At 44.7% G+C, this 25,987-nt stretch overlaps 1 protein-coding gene across 2 annotated transcripts; it reads left to right on the top strand.

Moving 5' to 3' along the window:
* Positions 1-391: 391 nt before the first annotated feature.
* LOC130294328 (3-ketoacyl-CoA thiolase, mitochondrial-like) lies at positions 392-25,429 on the top strand. 2 transcript variants are annotated; one of them, XM_056543950.1, is made up of 10 exons: positions 392-443; positions 8,365-8,531; positions 8,876-9,004; positions 14,771-14,887; positions 16,108-16,255; positions 17,373-17,548; positions 19,989-20,118; positions 23,823-23,893; positions 24,428-24,582; positions 24,660-25,429. In XM_056543950.1, exons 1-10 carry the CDS (start codon positions 407-409, stop codon positions 24,742-24,744), a joined length of 1,215 nt encoding a protein of 404 aa, XP_056399925.1. In that variant the 5' UTR covers positions 392-406; the 3' UTR covers positions 24,745-25,429. The 2 variants fall into 2 exon arrangements, with proteins under 2 accessions (XP_056399925.1, XP_056399929.1); XM_056543954.1 differs by lacking the exon at positions 392-443 and adding an exon at positions 785-938.
* Positions 25,430-25,987: the final 558 nt, after the last annotated feature.

The raw sequence follows: 25,987 nt of genomic DNA, 5'->3' as shown, positions 1-25,987 counted from the left end.
CCTCCCCACCTCTCCCATAGAGATGTATGGAGGAGGCGTGCCGGCTACAACGTCATGCTGCGGCTGGCACGCCCCCTGCACGGGAGAGCCGCGGCTCCCTACAGGAGATCACAGGGGGCCCCAGCGTTCGGACCCCCGCTATCTTGAGGATAGGGGATAAGTGTTTGTAACGCTGCAGATGTCCTTTAAAATTAGGGTGCGCGTTATACGCCGATAAATACGGTACAATAACAATAAAGCATGTAAACATGGGGATCGTATTGACCTACAGAACATGTCATTTTTACCGTAAAGCGCACCGCGTAAAAAAAAAAACGAAAAACCTCCAAAATTGCGTTTTCTTTTTCCTTTCCCCACAAAATAACGTTTGTTTTTTTCGGTTGCGCCTCATTACAAAGTACAATCGATGCAAAGAGGAAAAAACGAAGTGCGGCAGGAATGGGGTATGACATATGAAATGGTTGCTATGGGCAACGGCTCCACTTCTCTTTGCAGCAGTTTCAGCAGCAGCAGCCTTGTTAACTACAACGCCCAGCATGTTACTAGCAGGATCTGAGCTGTCACTCTCCGCGGGCTGTGTCATTCATGGAACACGTGACAGGGCGGAACTAGGGGAAAGGTGACGGCAGAAGGCGGGGCTATTATGAGAATGGGCGTGGCTTTAGGATAAGCAAGAATTTGAGTGGGACGAACGGGGGCGCGGTTTGGAGTCAGGCTGGGCGATGAGTACTAAAGGAGGCGTGGCTTGAAGTTGATCGACACCCTGCGTCTCAAGAGGCGTGGTTTGTACCGCCTTAGGGGCGCGGCTTTCAATTTAAAGTAGTAATAGGGCGTGGTTTGTAGTCGGGCGGGGCTGAGGACAGGAGCTGTGAAGGAGACCAGGCCGCGCTCTTGCTGACCTTAGTGTGAACGCGCTGCTAGCATGGCTCTGCTCAGAGGTGAGTGCCCCGCTCTTATACTGGATGGTCTAGTGCTGTTTCCCAACCTCTGTGCATCCAGCTGTTGTAAAACTACAACTCCCAGCATGCCCGGACAGCCGAAGGCTGTCCGGGCATGCTGGGAGTTGTAGTTTTACAACAGCTGGAGCCACACTGGGTGGGAAACTTTGGATTTGAGGAAGGGGGCTTCCCTAATTGACCCTTATATGTTGCAGGCACCAGGTGCCGATGGGTTTCTCAGGATTAGAAAAAGTTTAGATTTGCTTTCTTCCTGAAACAGCGCCATTCTTGTCCTTTAGGTTGTATGTGGCATTACAGGTCAGTTCCATTTAAAGGAATGCTACTGAGTTGTAATACCACACACAACCTGGTGGGGGGGGGGGGCAGGTGTGGCGCTGTTTCTGAAAGAAATCTATCTTCTTTACTAATCCTGCATAACCCCCATTAATATGCTGCAGCAACAATACGTTTTGTAGTAAATCATCATCCGGCAATCACATGGTTAACCCCTTAAGGACTCTGGGTTTTTCATTTTTACACTTTTTTTTTTATTTTTATTTTTTTTTTCCTTCTCGCCTTCTAAAAATCATAACTCTTAACCCCTTAAGGACCGGGTTTTTTTTTCTGTTTTTGCATTTTCGTTTTTTGCTCCTTGCCTTTAAAAAATCATAACTCTTTCAATTTTGCACCTAAATATCCATATGATGGCTTATTTTTTGCGCCACCAATTCTACTTTGTAATGACGTCAGTCATTTTGCCCAAAAATCTACGGTGAAATGGAAAAAAAATCATTGTTCGACAAAATAGAAAAAAAAACGCCGTTTTGTAACTTTTGGGGCTTCCGTTTGTACGTAGTACATATTTCGGTAAAAATGACACCTTCTCTTTATTCTGTAGGTCCATACGATTAAAATGATACCCTATTTATATAGGTTTGATTTTGTCGGACTTCTGGAAAAAATCATAACTTCATGCAGGAAAATTAATACGTTTTAAAATTGTCATCTTCTGATCCCTATAACTTTTTTAATTATCCGTGTATGGGGCGGTATGAGGGCTAATTTTTTTGCGCCGTGATCTGAAGTTTTTAACGGTACCATTTTTGCATTGATAGGACTTATTGATCGATTTTTATTCATTTTTTCATGATATAAAAAGTGACAAAATGCACTATTTTGGACTTTGGAATTTTTTTGCGCGCACGCCATTGACCGTGCGGTTTAATTAATGATATATTTTTATAATTCGGACATTTCCGCACGCGGCGATACCATATATGTTTGTTTTTATTTACACTGGTTTTTTTTTTTATGGGAAAAGGGGGTGATTCAAACTTTTAATAGGGAAGGGGTTAAATGATCTTTTCACTATATTTTTTTCCTTTTTATTTTTATTTTTTTTAATTTTTTTTTTGCAGTGTTATAGCTCCCATAGGGACCTATAACACTGCACACACTGATCTCTTATACTGATCATTGTTATCCCATAGGACCTATAACACTGCACACACTGATCTTTATCATTGATCACTGGTTTCTCATAGGAAACCAGTGATCAATGATTCTGCCGCTTGACTGCTCATGCCTGGATCTCAGGCACTGAGCAGTCATTCGGCGATCGGACAGCGAAGAGGCAGGTAGGGACCCTCCTGCTGTTCGGGATGCCGCGATTTCACCGTGGCTATCCCAAACAGCCCACTGAGCTAACCGGCAGCTTTCACTTTAGACGCGGCGTTCAAAGTTGAACGCCGCGTCTAAAGGGATAATAGCGCGGCACCGCGATCAATGCTGCGCGCTATTAGCCACGGGTCCCGGCCGAGCCCGACCCGCTATGACGCGGAGCCACGTCGTGGCCCCGCGTTACAGATTGGAAGTGGACACGACGTTCCAGTACGTCATGTGTCCTTAAGGGGTTAAAAATAATAATAATAATGAGGGCTTGTTTTTTTTTTTTCGCCACCAATTTTACTTTAAACAGACTTGTAAATTACTTCTATTAAAAAAAATATATATCTTAAAGGAGTACTCCGGCACGCACTTTTTTCTTTTATCCCGTCCGGGCTGCAAAATAAAAGAAAACACACTTTCTCTTACCGGCCAACGAGCCCCCGGAGCTCCGGTACAGGCATTCGGTCCCCGGGCTGTATTCTTCTTACTTCCTGTTAGCCCGGCACGTCACATGGAGCTTCAGCCTATCACCAGCCAAGGCGGGACATCGCTGCGGTCAGTGTGACGTGCCGGGCTAACAGGAAGTAAGAAGAATACAGCCCGGGGACCGAACGCCTGTACCGGAGCTCCGGGGGCTCGTTGGCCGGTAAGAGAAAGTGTGTTTTCTTTTATTTTGCAGCCCGGACGGGATAAAAGGAAAAAAAGTATGCGCTGGAGTACTCCTTTAATCCTAACAGTACTTATCAGCTGCTGAAGTTTAGTTGTTCTCTTCTGTCTGACCACAGTGCTCTCTGCTGACACCTCTGTCTGTCTCAGGAACTGTCCAGAGAAGGAGATGTTTCCTATGGGGATTTTCTCCTACTCTGGACAGTTTGAGACAGACAGAGGTGTCAACAGAGAGCACTGTGGTCAGACAGAAAACAACAACTCAACTTCAGCAGCTGATAAGTACTGGTAGGATTAAGATTTTTTTAATAGAAGTAATTTACAATTCTGTTTAACTTTCTGGAGCCAGTTGATATATATATAAAAAATTTTTTCCTGGAATACCCCTTTAACTGCAGGTACTACTATTCCCAACATGGAACAGAGTGTGCTCCATGATGGGAGTAGTAGTACTACCTAAAAAATAAAAATGAAACAAACACCTTCTTAAAAATGTATTAAAATTTCGGTTAAAAAAAAAAAATTTGTTACAAAATATTTTTTTCCATCACTACTGCATCCTTTTTTTTATTTATTTTTTATTTTTTTTGGTACCCAACAAATTATGGGTACCAAAAAAAAAACGTCAGAGGGGCCAAAAATGCAATTTCCACACAAATGAAAAAACGCCAGACTCAGGAAATTGCACTGGTGTTTTTTCTTGTGTTTTTTTTTCAAACCAAAAAGCACAGGACAAAAAACCAAGTAGAAACTTAGCCAAAAGGCTGGGAGCACATGAGAGATTTTCTGCAGCAAAAAATTAGCCAAAGGCCGGAGTGGATCCCAAAAGGATCCAGAAGGAAATGTATAAAGGAAAATCTTAGGCCAGGTTCACACTACAGCATGTTTGAGCGTAATTCTGCTTAGGAATTGCGCACGGAAATCCTGGTGCAGCCAGTCCCATTGTTTTCAATAGGATTCCACTGCACTGTGCACCCTACGGAATTCCAGTGGGGCTAAAATTCCACAGCCGAAAGAAAGATCTTGGTCATTGTTTAGGTGCCATACATTGTCGTCCATGGGGACCGACAATGTCCGCTGTGTCCTAGCATTCGGAATCTCTGGCCGGAATTTTGGGGACTGGAGAGATTAGTGCTTCTTATTTTTGGAGCTCACAGAGCATTGTCTGGACTGGATACAATTGTAGCAAACTGTTACCTCTACTACTTTAGGTGACTCAAAATGATGCAGTATTGCATGATTTCTTATAGACTTTAAAGGGGTATTCCAGAAAAAAACTTTTTTTTATATATATCAACTGGTTCCAGAAAGTTAAACAGATTTGTAAATTACTTCTATTAAAAAATCTTAATCCTTTCAGTACTTATGAGCTTCTGAAGTTTAGGTTGTTCTTTTGTCTAAGTAATCTCTAATGACATGTGTCTCGGGAAACGCCCAGTTTAGAAGCAAATCCCCATAGCAAACCTCTTCTAAACTGGGTGTTTCCCGAGACAGGTGTCATCAGAGAGCACTTAGACAGAATGAACAACCTAAACTTCAGAAGCTCATAAGTACTGAAAGGATTAAGATTTTTTAATAGCAGTAATTTACAAATCTGTTTAACTTTCTGGAGGCAGTTGTGATATATATATATATATATATATATATTATAAAAAAAAATCCTGGATAACCCCTTTAATGCTGTTCGATACTACAACCCTTCAGGGCGGAATGTAGGGGTGCTTTTAGTGTTCTCCAGTGATAAAAGCTGATCTTAGGGTACGTTCACACGAGCTGACTTTTTTTGCGGGTTTTCCGCTGCGTATTTGAAAGTGGGCGGGCTCTTCTCGGCTGTCCGCAGATTTTCTGCGGCGGAATTTACGCTGCGGAAAATCTGCCGCAAGCCCCATTGAAGTCAGTAGGGACTGCGGCGGATTTTCCGCAGCGTAAATTCCACCGTGGAAAATCTTCTGCGGACAGCTGAGAAGAGCCCGCCCACTTTCAAATACACAGCGGAAAACCCGCAAAAAAAAATCAGCTCGTGTGAACGTACCCTTAGGCCCCACCATCATTCACTGGCATGCTGGGAGTGGTAGTTTTGCAACAGCTGGAGGTCAACAGTATAGAGACCTCTGCACAAGGGGAATATAAAATGCCTACATGTTCACCCAGGATTTGAAAATAGAGCTACTCTATTGTGCCACTCCTCTTTTTCAGGTTGGGTTTGGTATTGCATCTCAGTTCTATGGAAGTGAATATAGCAAAGCTGTAATACCACATACAACCTGAGGAAAAGAGTGCTGCTGGTTTTCTTTTCCTGAATAACCCCTTTATTATCTCTTCTGAGGGCAGCCGGGCACCTGACGCAGGTTAATTTGTTATCGTGGTCAGAGACCATTCTCCTACATTACTGTTCCAAAGGTTATACCACTGATAATGCTTCCGCTGAAATACTCTCTGTGTAAGACAGCGTTTCCCAACCAGGGTGCCTCTAGCTGTTGCAAAACTACAACTCCCAGCATGCCCGGACAGCCGTTGGCTGTCCGAGCATTCTGGGAGTTGTAGTTTTGCAACAGCTGGAGACACCTTGGTTGGAAAACCCTGGTGTAAGGGCTATGGGGAGATTTATCCACATCTGTCCAGAGGAAAAGTTGCTGAGTTGCCCATAGCAACCAATCAGATCGCTTCTTTCATTTTTGAAAAGGCCTGTGCAAAACGAAAGAAGCGATCTGATTGGTTGCTATGGGCAACTGGGCAACTTTTCCTCTGGACAGGTTTTGATAAATCTCCCTCTATGACTCTGCAAGGAACATGTCTCAGGCTGGGTTCACACCACGTTTTTCAAGTACGTTTCCCGTATACGTTTTCATAATTGAAAACGTATGGAACCGTATTGAAAATCGTATACATAGACAAATAATTAAAAAAACGTATGCAACCGTTGCGTACGGTTTGCTTGCAATACGGTTTTCTCCCGTACTCAAAACCGTAGTTGACCACGGTTTTGTCTACGGTTTAAAGGGGTACTCCGGCGCTAAGACATCTTATCCCCTATCCAAAGGATAGGAGATAACATGCCTGATCGCGGAGGTCCCGCCACTGGGGATCTTGCACGCAGCACCACGTTCGCTCCGGGTCTGATTAGTGGCGATCACGGGGGCCAGAGCATTGTGACGTCATGCCCCCGCCCCCGTGTGACAACATGCTCCACCCCCTCCCATAGGCTTGCATTGAGGGGGCGGAGCATGACATCACATGGGGGCGGGGGCGTGACATCACATTGCTCCGGCCCCCATGTTCGCCACTAATCAGACCCGGAGCGAACGTGCTCCGGGGACTGATTACAAACGGGGTGCTGCGTGCAAGATCACGGGGTCCCCAGCAGTGGGACCTCCGCGATCAGGCATCTTATCCCCTATCCTTTGGATAGAAGATAAGATGTCTTAGCGCCGGAGTACCCCTTTAAAAACCGGACAGCAACCGCATACTTTTTTTTTTTTTAACATTGACGTCAATGGGAAAAGCACATGTATACAGTTCCATACGGGTAACCGTATACGTTTTTTTTACGTTGCACATGCGCATTTGCAGCCTAAAGTCCCCACCCAACATCCCTCCCATTAAAAATGGACAACATTTTCAAAAACGTATATAAATTTTTTATTTTTTTAAATAAAAACGGACGGAACTGTATGCACTTTTAAAAACAGTATACGGTTTAAAAACGCATATGGTTTACTTTTTCCCATACTGTTCCATCTGTTTTTTTTTTGCCATACGGTTTTCTTTAGAAAACTGATAGAAAACAACAGTATGGCAAAAACGTGATGCGAACCCAGCCTCAGGGGTCCTGAATACACTAAAGATAAATCCCGTATTTTGCCCCCAGACCCTGCACCAGGTATAAATGTAATGGGATTATGTTATAAAGCAGCCCGTCAGATAGAACCTTCCTATATCTCGTAATAAATGCCCCCCAGTCACAGCCACCTACAACTTCACTTATCTCCTGAAACACTCTGTGCTGCTGGGGACCACATAAAGGCTACTGAGTCCTCCCACTTGTCCCTGTTATATAAAGTCTTGTCCCTCCACAAAAATACAACACATGGCACTAGATTAGGAGGTTTCTCTCCTGAAATACACTGTGCTGCTGTGCTGAGCTTCCACATTTTAAGATTACCAAATCCGAACATTGATCCGTCACTTGTGATTTTCACATCCTAGACAGTGCATGCTGGGAGTTGTAGCTTTCTTTGAAAAAATAAATTAATTAATTAAAAAGGCATTTAATTTTTCATATCAACTGTCTCCTCCAGAAAGTTATACAGATTTGTGAATTACTTCTATTAAAAAATCTTAATCCTACCAGTACTTACCAGCTGCTGAAGTGGAGTTGTTCTTTTCTGTCTGACCACAGTGCTCTCTGCTGACACCTCTGTCTGTATCAGGAACTGTCCAGAGCAGGCGATGTTTCCTATAGGGATTTTCTCCTACTCTGGACAGTTTCTGAGACAGACAGAGGTGTCAACAGAGAGCACTGTGGTCAGACAGAAAACAACAACTCAACTTCAGTAGCTAATAAGTACTGGTAGGATTAAGATTTTTTTTTTTATAGAAGTAATTTACAAATCTGTAAAACTTTCTGGAGACAGTTGATATGAAAAATTAAATGCCTTTTTAATTTATCAACTGTCTCCCTCCAGAAAGTTATATAGATTTTGTAAATGACTTCTATTAAAAAATCTTAATCCTACCAGTACTTATCAGCTCCTGAAGTTGAGTTGTTATTGTTTTCTGTCTGACCACAGTGCTCTCTGTTGACACCTTTGTCTGTCTCAAACTGTCCAGAGTAGGAGAAAATCCCCATAGCAAACCTCTCCTGCTCTGGACAGTTCCTGAGACAGACAGACAGTTGTCAGCAGAGAGCACTGTGGTCAGACAGAAAAGAGCAACTCCACTTCAGCAGCTAAGTACTGGTAGGATTAAGATTTTTTTTTTTTTTTTTTTATAGAAGTAGTTTATTTGTTTAACTTTCTGGAGTCAGTTGATATGAAAACAATAGTTTTTCATAGGAATATCCCTTTAATGTTGCATTGCTTATTATTTCTAGGTGTTTTTATTGTTGCGGCCAAAAGAACTCCGTTTGGCACTTACGGCGGAGCGCTAAAAGACCACACTGCAACAGACTTGGGGGAAATAGCCGCAAGAGCTGCTCTGGCTGCTGGGAATGTGGCTCCGGACACCGTGGACAGTGTTGTATTCGGCAATGTGGCTCAGGTATGTGGCTATAGTCTGTACTCTCTATGGACAGCTCTATCATACTCTCCTCTTTATTACAGTACTAATTGTTTCTTTTTTTATCATCTAATTCTGTATTTTTAGGATTTTGGGAGATTCATCAAAATCTGTGCAGAGGAAAAGTTGACCGGTTGCCCATAGCAACCAATCAGATCACTTCTTTCATTTTTGAAAAGGCCTCTAGAAAATGAAAGAAGCAATCTGATTGGTTGCTATGGGCAACTGGTCAACTTTTCCTCTGCACAGGCCTTGATGAATCTCTCCCCCTATTTTGGACTGTATGATCAGTATAGGTAATGTTTCTATTGTGTTTTATTATGCAGACAGCCACCGACGCCATATACCTGACCCGACATGTCGCCCTCCGCTCAGGAATCCCTGTACCTGTCCCAGCTCTGACGGTCAACAGGCTTTGTGGTTCTGGTTTCCAGTCCATTGTCAATGGGTGTCAGGTAAGGAAATGGCTTTCAAATGGGCTAGTGCTTATTCCAGTATTTCCAAACCAGGGTGCCTCCAGCTGTTGCTAAACTACAACTCCCAGTATGCCCGAACAGCCCAAGGCTGTCCGGGCATGCTGGGAGTTGTAGTTTTGCAACAGCTGAAGGTACCCTGGTTGGGAAACACTTGCTTATTCACAGAAGCGAACCTGAAAAGGTGCAGCTGCACTGGCCATAGGATCATAACAAGACTTGTGGAATGGAGTTATCTTTATATTGTCAAGGATGGGTGCGGATGAGGCCTTTAAAATGTGAGTGACTGCTGCTGTATATTGCTGAGTGTCGACACAAGAAATATACACCAGACAGCATTTTGGTATAATATCTCCTTCTCAGCATACTGGCTAAGGAGCTGCCCCCAAGGAGTTCTGTTTATTACACGGCAGTACATTGTTTTTACATTTGACAAAAAAAGGGAGGTTTAGTTATGACGTCAAATCATTGTGTTATATTTTGATTGGTCATTTGAGTTTTGTGTCTGTATATATTAGCATATTTAAGCATCTATTTCTTTCCTGGCCAAAGTTCATTTATGCAGCTCTCTCGCTCTCATAGTGGAAAATCCCAGATCCTTGTCCTTCTATACAATCTGTATCTTTAAATATTTTGTCTTCTGATGTCTCATCTTGGTCCTTCTGGCTTCATCCCAAGGTCTTTTTCTTAGTCACAAGCAGATAGCAAGATGGATATATAGGTTAAGAGTAGGTAACAAATATATTTTTTTTTTTTCAGCATTAGAAATGGTATATAGATATATAAGTATTAACCCCTTAACGACGCAGGACGTATATTTACGTCCTGCGTCGGCTCCCGCGATATGAAGCGGGATCGCGCCGCGATCCCGCATCATATCGCGTCGGTCCCGGCGCTCATCAACGGCCGGGACCCGCGGCTAATACCAAACATCGCCGATCGCCTAAAGTGAAACTGAAAGTGACCCGGCTGCTCAGTCGGGCTGTTCGGGACCGCCGCGGTGAAATCGCGGCGTCCCGAACAGCTGACCGGACACCGGGAGGGCCCTTACCTGCCTCCTCGGTGTCCGATCGACGAATGACTGCTCCGTGCCTGAGATCCAGGCAGGAGCAGTCGTGCGCCGATAACACTGATCACAGGCGTGTTAATACACGCCTGTGATCAGGATGAGAGTTAAGTGTGTGAAGGGTTATAGGTCCCTATGGGACCTATAACACTGCAAAAAAAATGTAAAAAAAAAGTGTTAATAAAGGTCATTTAACCCCTTCCCTAATAAAAGTTTGAATCACCCCCCTTTTCCCATAAAAAAAAATAAAACAATGTAAAAAAAGAAAAAAAATAACATATGTGGTATCGCCGCGTGCGTAAATGTCCGAACTATAAAAATATATCATTAATTAAACCGCACGGTCAATGGCGTACGCGCAAAAAAATTCCAAAGTCCAAAAAAGCGTATTTTGGTCACTTTTTATACCATTAAAAAATGAATAAAAAGTGATCAAAAAGTCCGATCAGAACCAAAATCATATCGATAAAAACTTCAGTTCACGGCGCAAAAAATGAGTCCTCATACCGCCCTGTACGTGGAAAAATAAAAAAGTTATAGGGGTCAGAAGATTACATTTTTAAACATATAAATTTTCCTGCATGTAGTTATGATTTTTTCCAGAAGTGCGACAAAATCAAACCTATATAAGTAGGGTATCATTTTAACCGTATGGACCTACAGAATAATAAGGTGTAATTTTTACCGAAATATGCACTGCGTAGAAACGGAAGCCCCCAAAAGTTACAAAATGGCGTTTTTTTTTAATTTTGTCGCACAATGATTTTTTTTTTCCGTTTCACCGTGCATTTTTGGGTAAAATGACTAATGTCACTGCAAAGTAGAATTGGCGACGCAAAAAATAAGCCATAATATGGATTTTTAGCTGGAAAATTTAAAGGGTTATGATTTTTAAAAGGTAAGGAGGAAAAAACAAAAGTGCAAAAATGGAAAAACCCTGAGTCCTTAAGGGGTTAATATATATTGATCGGCAGTCAGAATCATTTTAATCATCTTGTCAACATTCCAACCTCTTTTTATTCATGCACAGACACTGGCTACTTTATTAGGTACACCTGTTCATTTGCTTAACACAGGTAGCTAATCAGTCAATCACATGTCAGCAACTTAATACATTTCGGCATGGAGACATGGTCAAGACAACTTGATTTAAAAAAAATTCCACTGGAGTACCCCTTTAAGCAACTGGTCCCAGAAAGTTAAACAGATTTGTAAATGATTTCTATTAAAAAAAATCTTAATCCTTCCAGTACTTATCAGCTGATGTATTCTACAGAGGAAGTTGTGTAGTTCTCTCCAGGCTGACCACAGTGCTCTCTGCCTGTCAGGAACTGTCCAGATCAGAAGCAAATCCCAGAGCAAACCTCTCCTGCTCTGGACAGTTCCTGACATGACAGAGGTGTCAGCAGAGAGCACTGTGGTCAGACAGAAAACAAATTAAAAAAGAAAAGCACTTCCTGTGGAGCATACAGCAGCTAATAAGTACTGGAAGGATTCAGATTTTTAAATAGAAGTAACTTATCAATCTGTAACTTTCTGGCACCAGTTGAATAAAAAAAAAAATTTCCACCAGAGTACCCCTTTAAGTACAGAGGATTTAAGTGACTGTGAACGTGGCATGGTTGTTGGTGCTAGAAGGGTTGGCCTGATTATTTTAGAAACTGCTGATCTGGAATTCATGCACAACTACAGTATCTCGAGGGTTTACAGAGAATGGTCTGAAAAAGAGTAAATATCCAGTGATTGGCAGATGTTTGAACGAAAAAAATGCTTTGTTGGTGTCAGAGGAGAATGGACAGACTGGTTTAAGATGACAAAAACTCCAATAACCACTGGGTAGAACCAAAGTATGCAGAATACCATCTCTGAATGTACAACATGTCCATCCTTGAATGGGTTACAGCAGCAGAAGACCACAGTGGGGACCACTCCTGTCAGCAAAGAACAGGAAAATGAGACTGCAGTTCACACAAGTCACCACATTTGGACAATGGAAGCCTAGGAGAATGTTGCCTGAGTCTCCTTTTAGACCATCAGAATTGAGTGTAAACAACATAAAGCATGGATCCATCCTGCCTTGTATCAGCGGTCCCGGCTGGTGGTGTAATGGTATGGAGGACATTTTCTGGGCACTTTGGGCCCCTTTAGTACCATTTGATCATGGTATAAAGTAACACCACAGCCTACCTGAGTATTCTTACTGACCATGTCCTTTGACCACAGTGGACCCATCTTCTGATGATACTTTCAGCAGGATAATGTCACATGACATCATCTCATACAGGACAATGAGGTCACATGACTCCAATGGCCTCCACAGTCACCAGATCTCATCCAATAGATCACCGATGGGATGTGGTGGAACCGGAGATTCTCATCATGGATGTACAGCTGACAAATCTGGAGGAACTGTGTGATGTCATCATGTCCATATGGAGGAACTGTGTGATGTCATCATGTCCTTATGGAGGAACTGTGTGATGTCGTCATTTCTATATGGAGGAATTGTGTGATGTCGTCATGTCCTTATGGAGGAACTGTGTGATGTCATCATGTCTATATGGAGGAATTGTGTGATGTCATCATGTCTATATGGAGGAACTGTGTGATGTCATCATGTCTATATGGAGGAACTGTGTGATGTCATCATGTCCATATGGAGGAACTGTGTGATGTCATCATGTCCATATGGAGGAACTGTGTGATGTCATCATGTCTATATGGAGGAACTGTGTGATGTCGTCATGTCCGTATAGAGGAACTGTGTGATGTCGTCATGTCCATATGGAGGGACTGTGTGATGTCATCATGTCCATATGGAGGAACTGTGTGATGTCATCATGTCTATATGGGGGAATTGTGTGATGTCGTCATGTCCATATGGGGGAATTGTGTGATGTCGTCATGTCCATATGGGGGAACTGTGTGATGTCGTCATGTCCATATGGAGGAACTGTGTGATGTCGTCATGTCTATATGGAGGAACTGTGTGATGTCATCATGTCCGTATGGAGGAACTGTGTGATGTCGTCATGTCCGTATGGAGGAACTGTGTGATGTCGTCATGTCCGTATGGAGGAACTGTGTGATGTCGTCATGTCCATATGGAGGAACTGTGTGATGTCGTCATGTCTATATGGGGGAATTGTGTGATGTCGTCATGTCCATATGGAGGAACTGTGTGATGTCGTCATGTCTATATGGGGGAATTGTGTGATGTCGTCATGTCCATATGGGGGAACTGTGTGATGTCATCATGTCCATATGGAGGAACTGTATGATGTCATCATGTCTATATGGACGAACTGTGTGATGTCGTCATGTCTATATGGGGGAATTGTGTGATGTCGTCATGTCCATATGGGGGAATTGTGTGATGTCGTCATGTCCATATGGGGGAACTGTGTGATGTCGTCATGTCCATATGGAGGAACTGTGTGATGTCGTCATGTCTATATGGAGGAACTGTGTGATGTCATCATGTCCGTATGGAGGAACTGTGTGATGTCGTCATGTCCGTATGGAGGAACTGTGTGATGTCGTCATGTCCATATGGAGGAACTGTGTGATGTCGTCATGTCTATATGGGGGAATTGTGTGATGTCGTCATGTCTATATGGGGGAATTGTGTGATGTCGTCATGTCCATATGGGGGAATTGTGTGATGTCGTCATGTCCATATGGGGGAACTGTGTGATGTCGTCATGTCCATATGGAGGAACTGTGTGATGTCGTCATGTCTATATGGAGGAACTGTGTGATGTCATCATGTCCGTATGGAGGAACTGTGTGATGTCGTCATGTCCGTATGGAGGAACTGTGTGATGTCGTCATGTCCATATGGAGGAACTGTGTGATGTCGTCATGTCTATATGGGGGAACTGTGTGATGTCGTCATGTCTATATGGAGGAACTGTGTGATGTCGTCATGTCTATATGGGGGAACTGTGTGATGTCGTCATGTCTATATGGGGGAATTGTGTGATGTCGTCATGTCTATATGGGGGAATTGTGTGATGTCGTCATGTCCATATGGAGCGAAATTTCGGAGGAATGTTTTCAGCACTGTGTAGAAAGTATGCCGCAAAGAATTAGGGCAAAAGGGGGGGGGGTGGGGGAGGGAGAGTCCAACCCAGTACTAGCTAGGTGTACCTAATAATAAAGTGGCCAGTAAGTGTATGTACAAATGTTTCTAAAGGCACCATTTTTGTCTCACCAGGTGTTACAAAGTAGTTTGGGCCTCACCATATCTTTCATCACTGATGGTGTAAACCTTTTTCCTTCCTTTTAAAGGTTTTATCCCAAGATTAAAAGTTCCCCCCTGCACGGTAGAGACCATAACTAGCTGTTGGGATTCTCTCTGGGCCTTCTGAACATTACTGAGGTCTGATCTGTTATGTTGGGAAGTCTCATAGCAATGGAGAAGGGACCTCCAAACTTGTGATCAGTGATGGTCTCGGCGGATGATCCCATCAGTTATTATCTCTTATCAGGTGGATAGGGAATAATGTTTTATATTGAGACTTTTTTTGAGATAACTTCTTTAAATGTTTGTATAGGATTCAACGTATTTTTCTTAGTGTCACCAGATACTTATTGTCTTCACTTGTTGATGCCATTTCTGACAAACCACTGGTATGTTGTTGTTTTTTTTTTTTTTTTTTTTTTTCCCCGTTACCTAGGAAATTGCCCTAAGGGAGTCAGAAATCGTGTTGTGCGGAGGATCAGAGAGCATGAGCCAAGCCCCATATGCCGTGCGCAACATTCGCTTTGGTACCAAATTGGGAGCCGATATTAAGGTGAAAAAACATTTTATTAATTTTCATTGCTAGCAGAAACATACTTTGTGGCGCTATATGGAGATTCCTGAGCCCCTCACAGTAATGACTTGTTGGAACCCATTGGTTGTAATTAGAGATGAGCGAACTTGCAGTAATTCGATTCGTCCCTAACTTCTCGGCTCGGCGGTTGCTGACTTTATCCTGCATAAATTAGTTCAGCTTTCAGGTGCTCCGTTGGGCTGGAAAAGGTGGATACATTCCTAGGAAAGAGTCTCCAGCCCACCAGAGCGCCTGAAAGCTGAACTAATTTATGCAGGCTAAAGTCAGCAACCACCGAGCTGAGAAGTTCGTGACGAATCGAATTACTGGAAGTTCGCTCATCTCTAGTTGTAATACAAGTTGCCATCTACAGCTAATGGGGCCTCCTCTGTGCTTGGAAATGTTCTTCCCTTGAGCTGTTTTCCCAGGTTAGGAGAGAGTTAGTTGTCTAAAGGGTCCAAATTGGGCAGACAGATTATTATTATTTTTTTAAATAAAAATACAAATATTTGGACCACCAACAGGGGGTAATTGAGAGGATAGAAAATATACCCAAGGTTTGGGGAGTGCCATTCCCCCATCATTGTTACCCCTCTGCAGAGTCTCCAACTTAATGTGAGCATTACGGCCCCTCCAAACCAGCTGGACATTACAGATCTACCAGATTCTACTGGATCGTGCCTTGTGAGGAGCAGCAATTGCTTAAACCCTTAAAGGAAATCTGCAGTAAAATAAAGTTATCCCTTATCCACAGGATAGGGGATAAGTGTCTGATCGCAGGGGGTCTGAACACTGGGACCCCCTCTATCTCCTGCACGGTGCCCCAGCTCACCCGTGCAGGAGGCGTGCCAACCGCAGCATTACGGCCCGGCCGATGTGCCCCCTCTGTGTAGCTCTATGGGAGAGGCGGGGATGCTGCGTTTGTGCCTCCCCACCTCTTCCACAGAGCTGTATGGGGGGGGGGGGGCATGTCCATTGAGCTCAGTGAGCTTGACAACAACATACACATTAGCCTGCGCACAGCGGGAGATCGCGGGGGGGGGGGGGGGGGGGCGGTCACAGCAGATAGGGGATAAGTTTATCACTGCATTTGTCTTTTAAAGGGAAACTGACAATCTGCTCATCCGCACAGAACTTGCACTATTACTGCCCATTGCATAGTTTACCAATTACTGATATCGGCCATTGCTTCACTTCAGATGGAAGACACCCTGTGGGCCGGGCTCACAGACTCTATGATAAAGACCCCCATGGCCATCACAGCCGAGAATCTGGCAGAAAAATATGGCATCTCCAGAGAGGATTGTGATAAATATTCCTTCCAGACTCAGCAGAGGTGCAAAGCCGGTGAGTTTTTGCTCCTTTCAAGTTAAAGTTCAGGAATTATGGGTGAATACACTGCTGCCATACTGCTGCTTCAGTGCATGTGAGATAGAGAACACTTACTACAAGGATTGGCAATGGTGGTCAGTCATTGGTGTCCCCTCATCCCTTTCTGTTCCTGTCATTAGCATCCCCTCATTTTCCTGTTTCACAATGATTAGTGTCCACCTGATCTCCCCTCATGTGTCACGATCATTGGTGTCCCCTCAACTTTAAAAAAAAAAAAACTTGCCACCATTCCCACGATGATCCCCTGGTTCTGCTTCCAGTCAGTGCTCCGGTGTTATATGAGCAGTAGATGTTAGGTGACTGCTGCGGCTAATCTGCAGCCTCGGTGGTCACGACCAATACTCCGGAGTACGGAGCGAGGCCCCTGATTGGCAGCGGCAGTCACCTGACATCCACTTCTCACGTAACTCTCTAGCGCTGCTCAGAGGCAGAACTGGGGATCAGCGTGGGGAGGAGAGAGAGGTAAGTCAAACAAACTTTTTTTTTTTATTTTTTTTTATTTTATTTTTTTTAAATCAGTGGACAACCCCTATTAGAAATGGCTGACAAAAATCTGGCGTGACAGTGACCTGGCACCTGGGATTTTTTTTAAAGCCGTGACTTACCAGAAGCTTCAGCATCTGTGGATCTCTGCTACTTTTTCTATGCATCTGCTCCTCCTCCTCTTTCCACGGACTTCTGATTATCCATATTCATTGGCTTTATCAGAGTCTGCTCAGAGAAAAGGGCATTTTTCTCTCATAAGATATCACAAAATTTCTCATCTTAATCGAAAGTTGTTTGTAACTGTAGATGCAGCCCTACTACAGTAGATGCACACTACTGCAGGTCTCCTATAGGGCGCAGGAACATTTGTCTCCTGAGAGAAATATTTTACCATTTGGTCTATATACGTAGTCTCCAAATTGTGGATCTCCAGATGTAGCAAAACTACAACTCCCAGCATGCCCAGACAGCCATTTGCTGGACTTTTTAATTTTAAATTTTAAATATTGCTACCACTAGAGGGAGCTCTGTACAAATTAACAAAAGAGAGAATGTAATAAAAATAACATGTAATTGACGTGTGCAGCTCAGGACGCTGGATACTTTACCGCTGAGATGGCTCCTATTGAATTGAAGTCAAAGAAAGGACCAATTAAAATGGATCAGGATGAACATCCACGACCCCAGACAACCCTGGAACAGATGGCAAAACTGCCCACGGTGTTCAAGAAGGATGGTGTGGTGACTGCAGGGAATGCATCGGTGAGAAGGAGCATGTTATTACTCTTTTGTTACTGCATAATAGTGTAATTTCCCAACCAGTGGGCCTCTGGCTGTTAAAAACTACAACTCCCAGCATGTCCAGACAGCCAATGGCTGTCTCGGCATGCTGGGAGTTGTAGTTTTGCAACAAAGAGACACACCTGTTGCGAAACACTTCTGCATAAGTTTATATTGTCATTAGGCTTCTGAGTGTGTGTGTGTGTGTGTGTATGTATATGTATATATATATATAATATTACAAGTACCAATACTTTCTTTCAAGTACTTACAGATACCAAGGCCTCCCCCCATTAAGTAGAAACCCCCAGTAGGTAGGGAATTCCTGCTTACAGGTAGAAACCCCCAGTAGGTAGCGAATCCCTCTATTCCCTAGAAAACACCAGTAGTTAGGTATGGAACTCCCCACCCCCTATTAGGTATAGTCCCTAGTAGGGTATCCCCCTATTAGATAAATGTCTACATTAGATAAAGCCCCCTCCAATAGAAAATAACGATCCCACTCACCTTCCCTCAGCTACCACTCTGAGGCCTTTACATCCTTTTGCTCTGAGTGGTGCAGGACCAGCCGCGTAATGAAATGACATCATCCGGTGCTGCACTGCTCCAGATAACAAAGAGAATGGTGAAGAGGCCTCAGCACAAGAGTGTAGGGAAGGTTAGAGTTTTTTTTTATTTTTTTATTTTTTGTTTTTTTAAATGGGTGGAACCTATTTGGGGGGGGAGAGAGACTGTCTTTGTCTACTTGCTGTGTGGGGTCCCTGTGATCTTCAGGAATTTGTTACATTTACTCTTACAAATGTCCAGTATCTGCACCGATACCATTTTCTGTATCAGGGCATCCCTCCAATAAATCCTTTTAAGAGCACAAAAAAATGATGCGGCATTGGACATGATTCGGGCGGCACCCAGAGTAGTGGACATGTAGCACTATTATCCAAATCTTATGGTGCTTGCGTACTTTTTCCTTGCAAGCATTGCATGTCTGTAAAAAGGAAATGTCACCCTGCAGGTTCTGTTTCTCCTTTGTGGAGACCCAGCTGATGTAGGGACATCATCTGGGTCTCCACAAAGGAGAATCAGAACCTGCAGGCTGACATTTCCTGTTTTCTTCAGCTCACTGTTCAGCTTTGCCGTATAGGTTGGTATATAATGGTCAGAGTCATGTCATTATCATTCGTGGAATGAGAGCTCTGTTGTATTTGCTGAAGACCTAGTAGGGTAGGATAGTAACAGTAGATACACAGATGAGGCTCTGTAGAGTACCCCCTTGTTACACACTGGTCTCTGTGGTCAGGACTGTACTGCAGAGTTCACATGTAGTAGTGTCCTATGCTCCTTGTGAGACATTAGAGCAATGTTCCCAATCCAGGGTGGCTCCAGGTGTTGCAAGACTACAGCTTCCATCATACCTGGGCAGCCGAAGGCTTGGAAACACAGCACTAGAGTTCCTCGCCTACTCTTGGAGCACGGGTCTGTCTCTGGTTTTCGCCTTATGTAAAGAGGAGTAGACTGGCATGATGGTAACTAGTGCTGGGCGGTATGACCAAAATGCATTTCACAGTATTTTTGTAAGTTATGGCATGATAGTAACTATCATGCGGTTCCACGGTATTTAACGGTATCCACCCCCCACGATGGGGAACCAATCCTATGTGACAAGTGGGCGCTGCTCCCCTAGTCCTGTGAGCCACCAGCGCTTTAAATGAATGCGTTGCGTGCCTCGGCGCTGTAAATTATTAAAGGTCATCTGTACTGATGAATTTTACATATTTCTGTGCCCGGGCTGCAAAAATAAACAAAATAAACTTTGCCTCGCCTTCCTATGTTCCCCCCGTTGCTCCGGTATCTGCCTCATGGTCCTCTGCTGCGATCCTCATGCTGCTTCCTGGGGACTGGAATGTCACAGAGCTGTCAGCGTATCACCGGCTGCAGCGGTGTGCCGCCTCGGCCGGGGATAGGCTGAGCGCACTGTCATGTAAGGAGCCGGCCCATGACAGTGCGCTCAGCCTATCAACGGCCGAGGCGGGACATCGCTGCATAGGAAGGTGAGTCAAAGTTTATTTTGTTTGTTTTTGCAGCCCGGGCACAGAAATATGTAAAATTCATCAGTACAGATGACCTTTAATAATTTCCAGCGCCGAGGCATGCAACGCATTCATTTAAAGTGCTGGCGGCTCACAGGAGGACGGGGGGGGGGGGGGTCGCAGCGCCTGCGAGTGACATATGATTAGTTCCCCGATGTGGGGACAGCCGCTGTGGCTGATAATTAATTTATTCTAAGAGGAGGGGAGAGTGTAGGGCCCGACCGGTATTGCGGTATAGGAAAAATGTATATCTTACAGAAAAAACATACTGGTATTCGGTATGAACCTGTATACCGCCCAGCACTAATAGTAACAATTCCTTCTTTTTCTTGTAGGGAATCTGTGATGGAGCTGGAGCTGTCATTCTAGCTAGTGAGGAAGCCACCACTAAACACAAGCTCACTCCACTGGCCAGGATTGTAGCCTACCATGCAAGCGGATGTGAACCCAAGATCATGGGCATTGGTAAGAAAATACTATGCTTCATAGGTAAAGCCTAAAAGCTATTGTTGTAGTACTTAACCTGTTAAGGATGCAGGGTGTACTGGTACGCCCCCATTCCTGAGTCCTTAAAGGGGTACTCCGGCCCTAATTAGGCATCGACCGATATCAATTTTTTTTTTTTTAGGGCCGATACGATCTGTGGAGGTTAGGGCTTATAACCGATAATTTATACCGATATTCCAGTATAAATTATCGGCTATTTATCCCCACGGCGACACCGCTGCAGATAATTGATTTAAAGGGGTAGTCCAGTGATGAAAAACTTATCCCCTATCCTAAGGATAGGGGATAAGTTTGAGATCGCGGGGGGTCCGACCGCTGGGGCCCCCTGCGATCTCTCTGTACGGGGCCCCGGCTCTCCGCCGAGATAGCGGGTGTCGACCCCCGCACGAAGCGGCGGCCGACACGCCCCCTCAATACATCTCTATGGCAGAGCCGGAGATTGCCGAAGGCAGCGCTTCGGCTCTGCCATAGAGTTGTATTGAGGGGGCGTGTCGGCCGCCGCCTCGTGCGGAGGTCGACACGCCCCCTTCCAGCGGGCTGTCGGGGCTCCGTACAGGAGATCGCGGGGGGCCCCAGGGGTCGGACCCCCCGCGATCTGCAACTTATCCCCTATCCTTAGGATAGGGGATAAGTTGCTCACCACTGAATCACCACTGGACTACTCCTTTAAAGCTGGCGCTTTAAATCAATGAACTGCAGCGGTTTTTGCGGTGCCAGAGACTGCTGCCGCCACCTGCTTCTCTCCCCCTGCCTGTCCTGGGGTCCTCCTGAGTCCTACCACCGCCCCCAGCACCGCCCCGGCCAGAGACCACCGCCTCCGCTGCCCCATTGCCTCCCCCATTCCCGGTTTTATAATTACCTGGGCCTGGGGTCCGTGCTTCTTCTGGCTCCGGCGGCATCCTCCTGAGCTGTCACTGTGTGCACTGACCGGGACAACGCGTTGAGGACGTCACTCGTCATTTTAGCAGTGCAGCGCACAGCGTAACACAGGATGCCGCAGGAGCCAGAAGTACCGGGAACAGGTAATTATAAAACCAGTAATGGGGGAGGCAATGGGGCGGTGGCGGTCTCTGGCCGGGGCGGTGCGGTGGGGGGATTATCGGCAAGGTAATTACCGATAACGTCCAAAATCGTGAATATTGGCTGATAATCGGTCGATCCCTAACCCTAATACATCTTATCCCCTATCCAAAGAATAGGGCATTAGATGTCTGATCACGGGGGTCCCACCGCTGGGGACCCCCGCAATCTGTCATTTTGCAACCACCTTTGCAATCTCTCTGCAGCGCTCGGGGCTCAGTGTGCAGCGTGACAACCACGGGGCCGGAGTATTGTGATGTCACGCCCCGCCCCCTCAATGCAAGTCTATGGGAGAGGGCATGACTGCTGTGTCCTTAGTCGTCACGCCCCCTCCCATAGACTAAGGACACAGCCGTCATGCCCTCTGCCATAGACTTGCATTGAGGGGGCGGGGCATGACGTCACACAGGGACGGAGTTATGACGTCACGTTTCTCCGGCTCTGTGGTAGTCATGCTGCACACTCGGAGCTTCCAGCGCTGCAGAAAGCTTGCAAAGGTGGGTGCGGAATGACAGATTGCGGGGGTCCCCAACTGCTGGACCCCCGCAATCAGACATCTTATCCAGGATAGGGGATAAGATGTATTAGGGCTGGAGTACCCCTTTAAGGACTCAGGGTGTACCTGTACGTCCTGAGTCCTGTTACCAGCGTTTAAAGCGTTGAATGCTTTAAACCTGTTGGGTCCCTACTGCTATCAGCAGCCAGGACCCAGGGTTAATGCCAGCATCACCGATCGGGCCGATTCCTGGCATTAAACCTTTAAACAAAGTTGATCGCGGCATCTAAAATGAAACCTGGAAGTATCCCGGCAGCTCAGCAGAGCTGATCAGGACAATCGCAACTAAATGTCCCGAACAGCTGAGAGGACAGCGGCAGGGTGCTTACCTCCCTTCTCTCTGTCCAATCTGTGTTCTATTGCTCCAAACAAAAACTAAAAAGTTAATGTGAATAAGCCCCTCCCCTAATAAAAGTTTTAATCACCCCCCCCCCATTTCCCATTTTTTTTTCAAATAAAATAATGTAATAAAAAATCATGTGTGGTACCGCCATGTGCGTAAATGTCAGAAATATTAAAATATAAGGTTAGCTAAGCCGCATGGTCGATGGCGTACACTTAAAAAAAAAAAATTAAAGAAAATTGTGCATTTTTGTTCACTTCAAATACCATAAAAATATTAATAAAAAGTGATCAAAAAGTCCCATCAAAACAAAGATGGTACCAATAAAAACTACAGACCACGGGGGAAAAAATGACCCTCATATAGCCCCGTATGTGGAAAAATAAGTTATAGGAGTCAGAAGATGACCATTTTAAAAAATACAAATTTTGGTGCATGTAGTTATAATTTTTTTTAAGTAATTAAAAAAAAAAACTACATAAATTGGCTATCCTTATAACCGTATAGACCCACAGAATAAAGATAATTTTTACCAAAAAGTGCATTGCATAGCAACGTAAACCCTATTATTTTTGGAAGGGGAGGAGGAAAACGAAAATGGGAAAATGTCCTTAACGGGTTAAAGGAGGACTCCGGATTAAACAAATTTATCCTCTATCCACAGGATAGGGGATATGAAAGTAGCTGAACACTGGAGGGTCCGACTGCTGGGGGGCCCCCGTGATCTCCGCAGCGGGACCTGGCTCTCAGTGAGGAGTGCGTTCTGCAGGGGGCACTCCTTCCATTCATTTCTAAGGGAGCGCCGAATATCCACAATGAATATAGCATGTTGAAAATCCTAAATTTCTGTAGGACATCCTAAAAAGAGCAAAGAAGATAAATACATTTTTTTATTTCTTGGTATGGCAATGAGCTGTCTGGGCATGCTGAGTTGTTGTTTTGCAACATCTGGTGGTCCACAGTTTGGAGACCACTGCAATAGTCTGTCCATTTATCTTGTATACAACCCATGGCATAAGGGGTCAATGTATCCTTTCATTGTGAATTCAAATAGAGAAAACAGACATGGTTGCACATCCACAACATGCACCTTGATCTAATGCTTCTCAGCAACATTTATTAAACTAACAGGCCGTTAGTGTACTTTATGATCATGAAGTGCAAACCCACTAGCCACGTCACAGCCACCTGTAAGTAGTGGGTCCCTAACATCCCTACCATAAAATGGCGCAGCACTGAACGGCGACCACCACCGCCCCAACACCAGTGCACACAGGTGGAACAACCCACTGGCAGAACAGCCCCAAAGCCACCTAAACCAGTCCCTGGGCTGCGCCTCCCCACAGACACTGTGCCAGGGCAGCAATAGATTCCACACAACACCGGACCAATGTGAGCAGATGTAAAAGCTCAGTGGTCGCCGGTCAGTGCTGCGCCATTTTATGCTAGGGACGTTAGGGACCCGCTACTTACAGGAGGCCGTGATGTGGCTAGCGGGCTTGCACTTCAGGATCATAAAGTACACTAACGACCTGTTAGTTTAATAAATGTTGCTGAGAAGCATTAGATCAAGGTGCATGTTGTGGATGTGTGACCATGTCTGTTTTCTCTATTTGTAACCTTTCATTGTAATGACATATTGTCCTGTTACAGTACGCTAAACTATTATGTAATTTTTTCCAGGTCCTGTCCCTGCCGTTACTGAAGCATTAAAGAAGGCCGGCCTGACCGTGAAGGACATGGATTTGGTGGAGGTAAAAGCTGGTTCAGATTTATTGGTCTATAGATAAATGCTGAAGACCAGCATAAAGAAGTTGTCCCAATATTAGAAGTCATCCCCTAGGAGAAAACCAGCTGATTTGTAGGGGTCCAACCACTGGGGACCCCAGCAAACACAAGAACAAAGGTTAATTGTGAATGGTGCGGCATATGCTTGGCCACTGCTCCTTCCGCTGTCTATGGGACTTGGGGACATTGCAGAGTTGAACGCTTGGCAATGTCCCCAAGTCCCATAGAGAATGAATGGAGCAGCTGTCGCACGTGCGTCATGTCAACTGCTGGGGATTTCACCCAAATAATTGTTCACGGATTTTGGAAGATAGAGTTGATTCTACCAGTACCACAAATTTACCGTAAAAATAGGCAAATCGCAGTAAAACTTTGACAGCGGTTTCAGTCATTTGCAGTAAAACTCATTAAAAACTCATGTGGTAATTTAGTTGTTGTACCGCTAATTAGCCGTGACGTGTGAAGAGAGCCTTAAAATACTGGTAATTTTCCATTAACAGGTGAATGAGGCTTTTGCTGCTCAGTACTTATCAGTGGAGAAAGCCTTAGGCCTGGACCGTACGAAGACAAACGTCAATGGTGGCGCCATCGCCCTAGGACACCCCCTGGCCGCCTCCGGATCCCGAATCATCGCTCATCTGACTCATGAGCTCAGGTACGTTTCATCAGATTAATCTCTAAAAGTCACTTTAGAATGATGGCTATAATCTTTTATTTTTATCTAATCCTCAGACGTCGCGGTGGTAAATACGCAGTGGGATCGGCCTGTATCGGCGGAGGTCAGGGTATCGCTATCGTCCTGGAGAATCTTGCATAACTTCTGCACCGCTGCCCTGAATGAACAGTGTGAATGATCTAATATGAGAACTATTCTAGAATAATACATCCCTGACGTGCCTGGTGATCGAGCCATATATCAAGCTAAAATCCTATAGGACTAGACCGTCAGCTCCTTTCTTTACTCTCTGCGCCCCAGTAATACAACCTGTGCCCAGTAATACAGTTTACCTATCGGTATGCGCTTCCTGGAGCCTGCAGAGCTGTACTTCAGTGTATTTTCATTTTGTAACTCTAGGTGTCGCTGTTTGTAAAGGGAAATGCAGGCAAATGAGCACAGTGCTATCCTGCTGCAACTACAACCCCCAGCAGGCTTGTATACACCAGCGTGCGTTTGCTGCATATGTATTTATTTGAATGTTTGAGTTATTTAGTTAAAAGCAAATTTTCTGAAATATGATGGACAATGGGGGAGATTTATCAAAGCCTGTCCAGAGAAAAAGTTGCTGAGTTGCCCATAGCAACCAATCAGATCGCTTCTTTAATTTTTAACAAGTCCTCCGCAAAATGAAAGAAGCAATCTAATGGGCAACTCAACTTTTTCTCTGGACAGGTTTTGATAAATCTCCCCCCAATGTTGCTTTATTCCCTGGTGCCTTTGCTAAAGTTTTGACCATACTTCTGTACCATGGCAGAGGCGATAAAGGAATTTGGGTACTGTGGGGGGGGGGTCTTGTCATTTTATTTTTATTTTTTTATTTTTTTAGTGCCTAAAAGGCATAAAATTGCAGCTCCCTACAGTTTCCAGTAGTTTCGGCTTCCTCCTGAACACCTCACAAGGAATGACAGACAGCCTTCTGATCCTTCTTAGACCCTATATGCCAGTGTTTGCAACTAGGGTGCCTCCAGCTGTTGCAAAACTACAACTCCCAGCATGCCCGGACACCCTTCGGCTGTCCGGGCATGCTGGGAATTGTAGTTTTGCAACAGCTGGAGGCACCCTAGTTGGGAAACACTGCGTTATGCTGTAGCAATGTTCAGCGTCTTCATCTTGCCATCTGTGTTACACACCATGTACTTGTTACGTGGTCCTATTCAGATTTTGTTGGTCTCTGGTCTCCACCTTGTGGCGCTCATCTGTTGCAAAGCAGCAGCCTCAGGGCATACTGGGAGTTGTAGTTTTGCATTCACTAGAGACAAGAGATGGGGATCGCTATATTAGGTGCACATATGCAGGTTTTGTAATATCAGGAATGTAAAGAATTTTACATGACCACAATACG

Source organism: Hyla sarda, chromosome 1, assembly GCF_029499605.1.
Source record: "Hyla sarda isolate aHylSar1 chromosome 1, aHylSar1.hap1, whole genome shotgun sequence".
Classification (NCBI taxonomy): Eukaryota; Metazoa; Chordata; class Amphibia; order Anura; family Hylidae; genus Hyla; species Hyla sarda.
The sequence above is the reverse complement of the archived record's forward strand: the minus strand, read 5'-3'. Positions and strand labels throughout refer to the sequence as shown.

Coding starts and splice junctions, on each gene's coding strand:
- LOC130294328 (XM_056543950.1), top strand. CDS start 407: ATGCAAAGAGGAAAAAACGAAGTGCGGCAGGAATGGG. Junction 444..8,364: donor CGAAGTGCGGCAGGAATGGG/GTATGACATATG, acceptor TATTATTTCTAG/GTGTTTTTATTGTTGCGGCC. Junction 17,549..19,988: donor TGACTGCAGGGAATGCATCG/GTGAGAAGGAGC, acceptor TTTTTCTTGTAG/GGAATCTGTGATGGAGCTGG.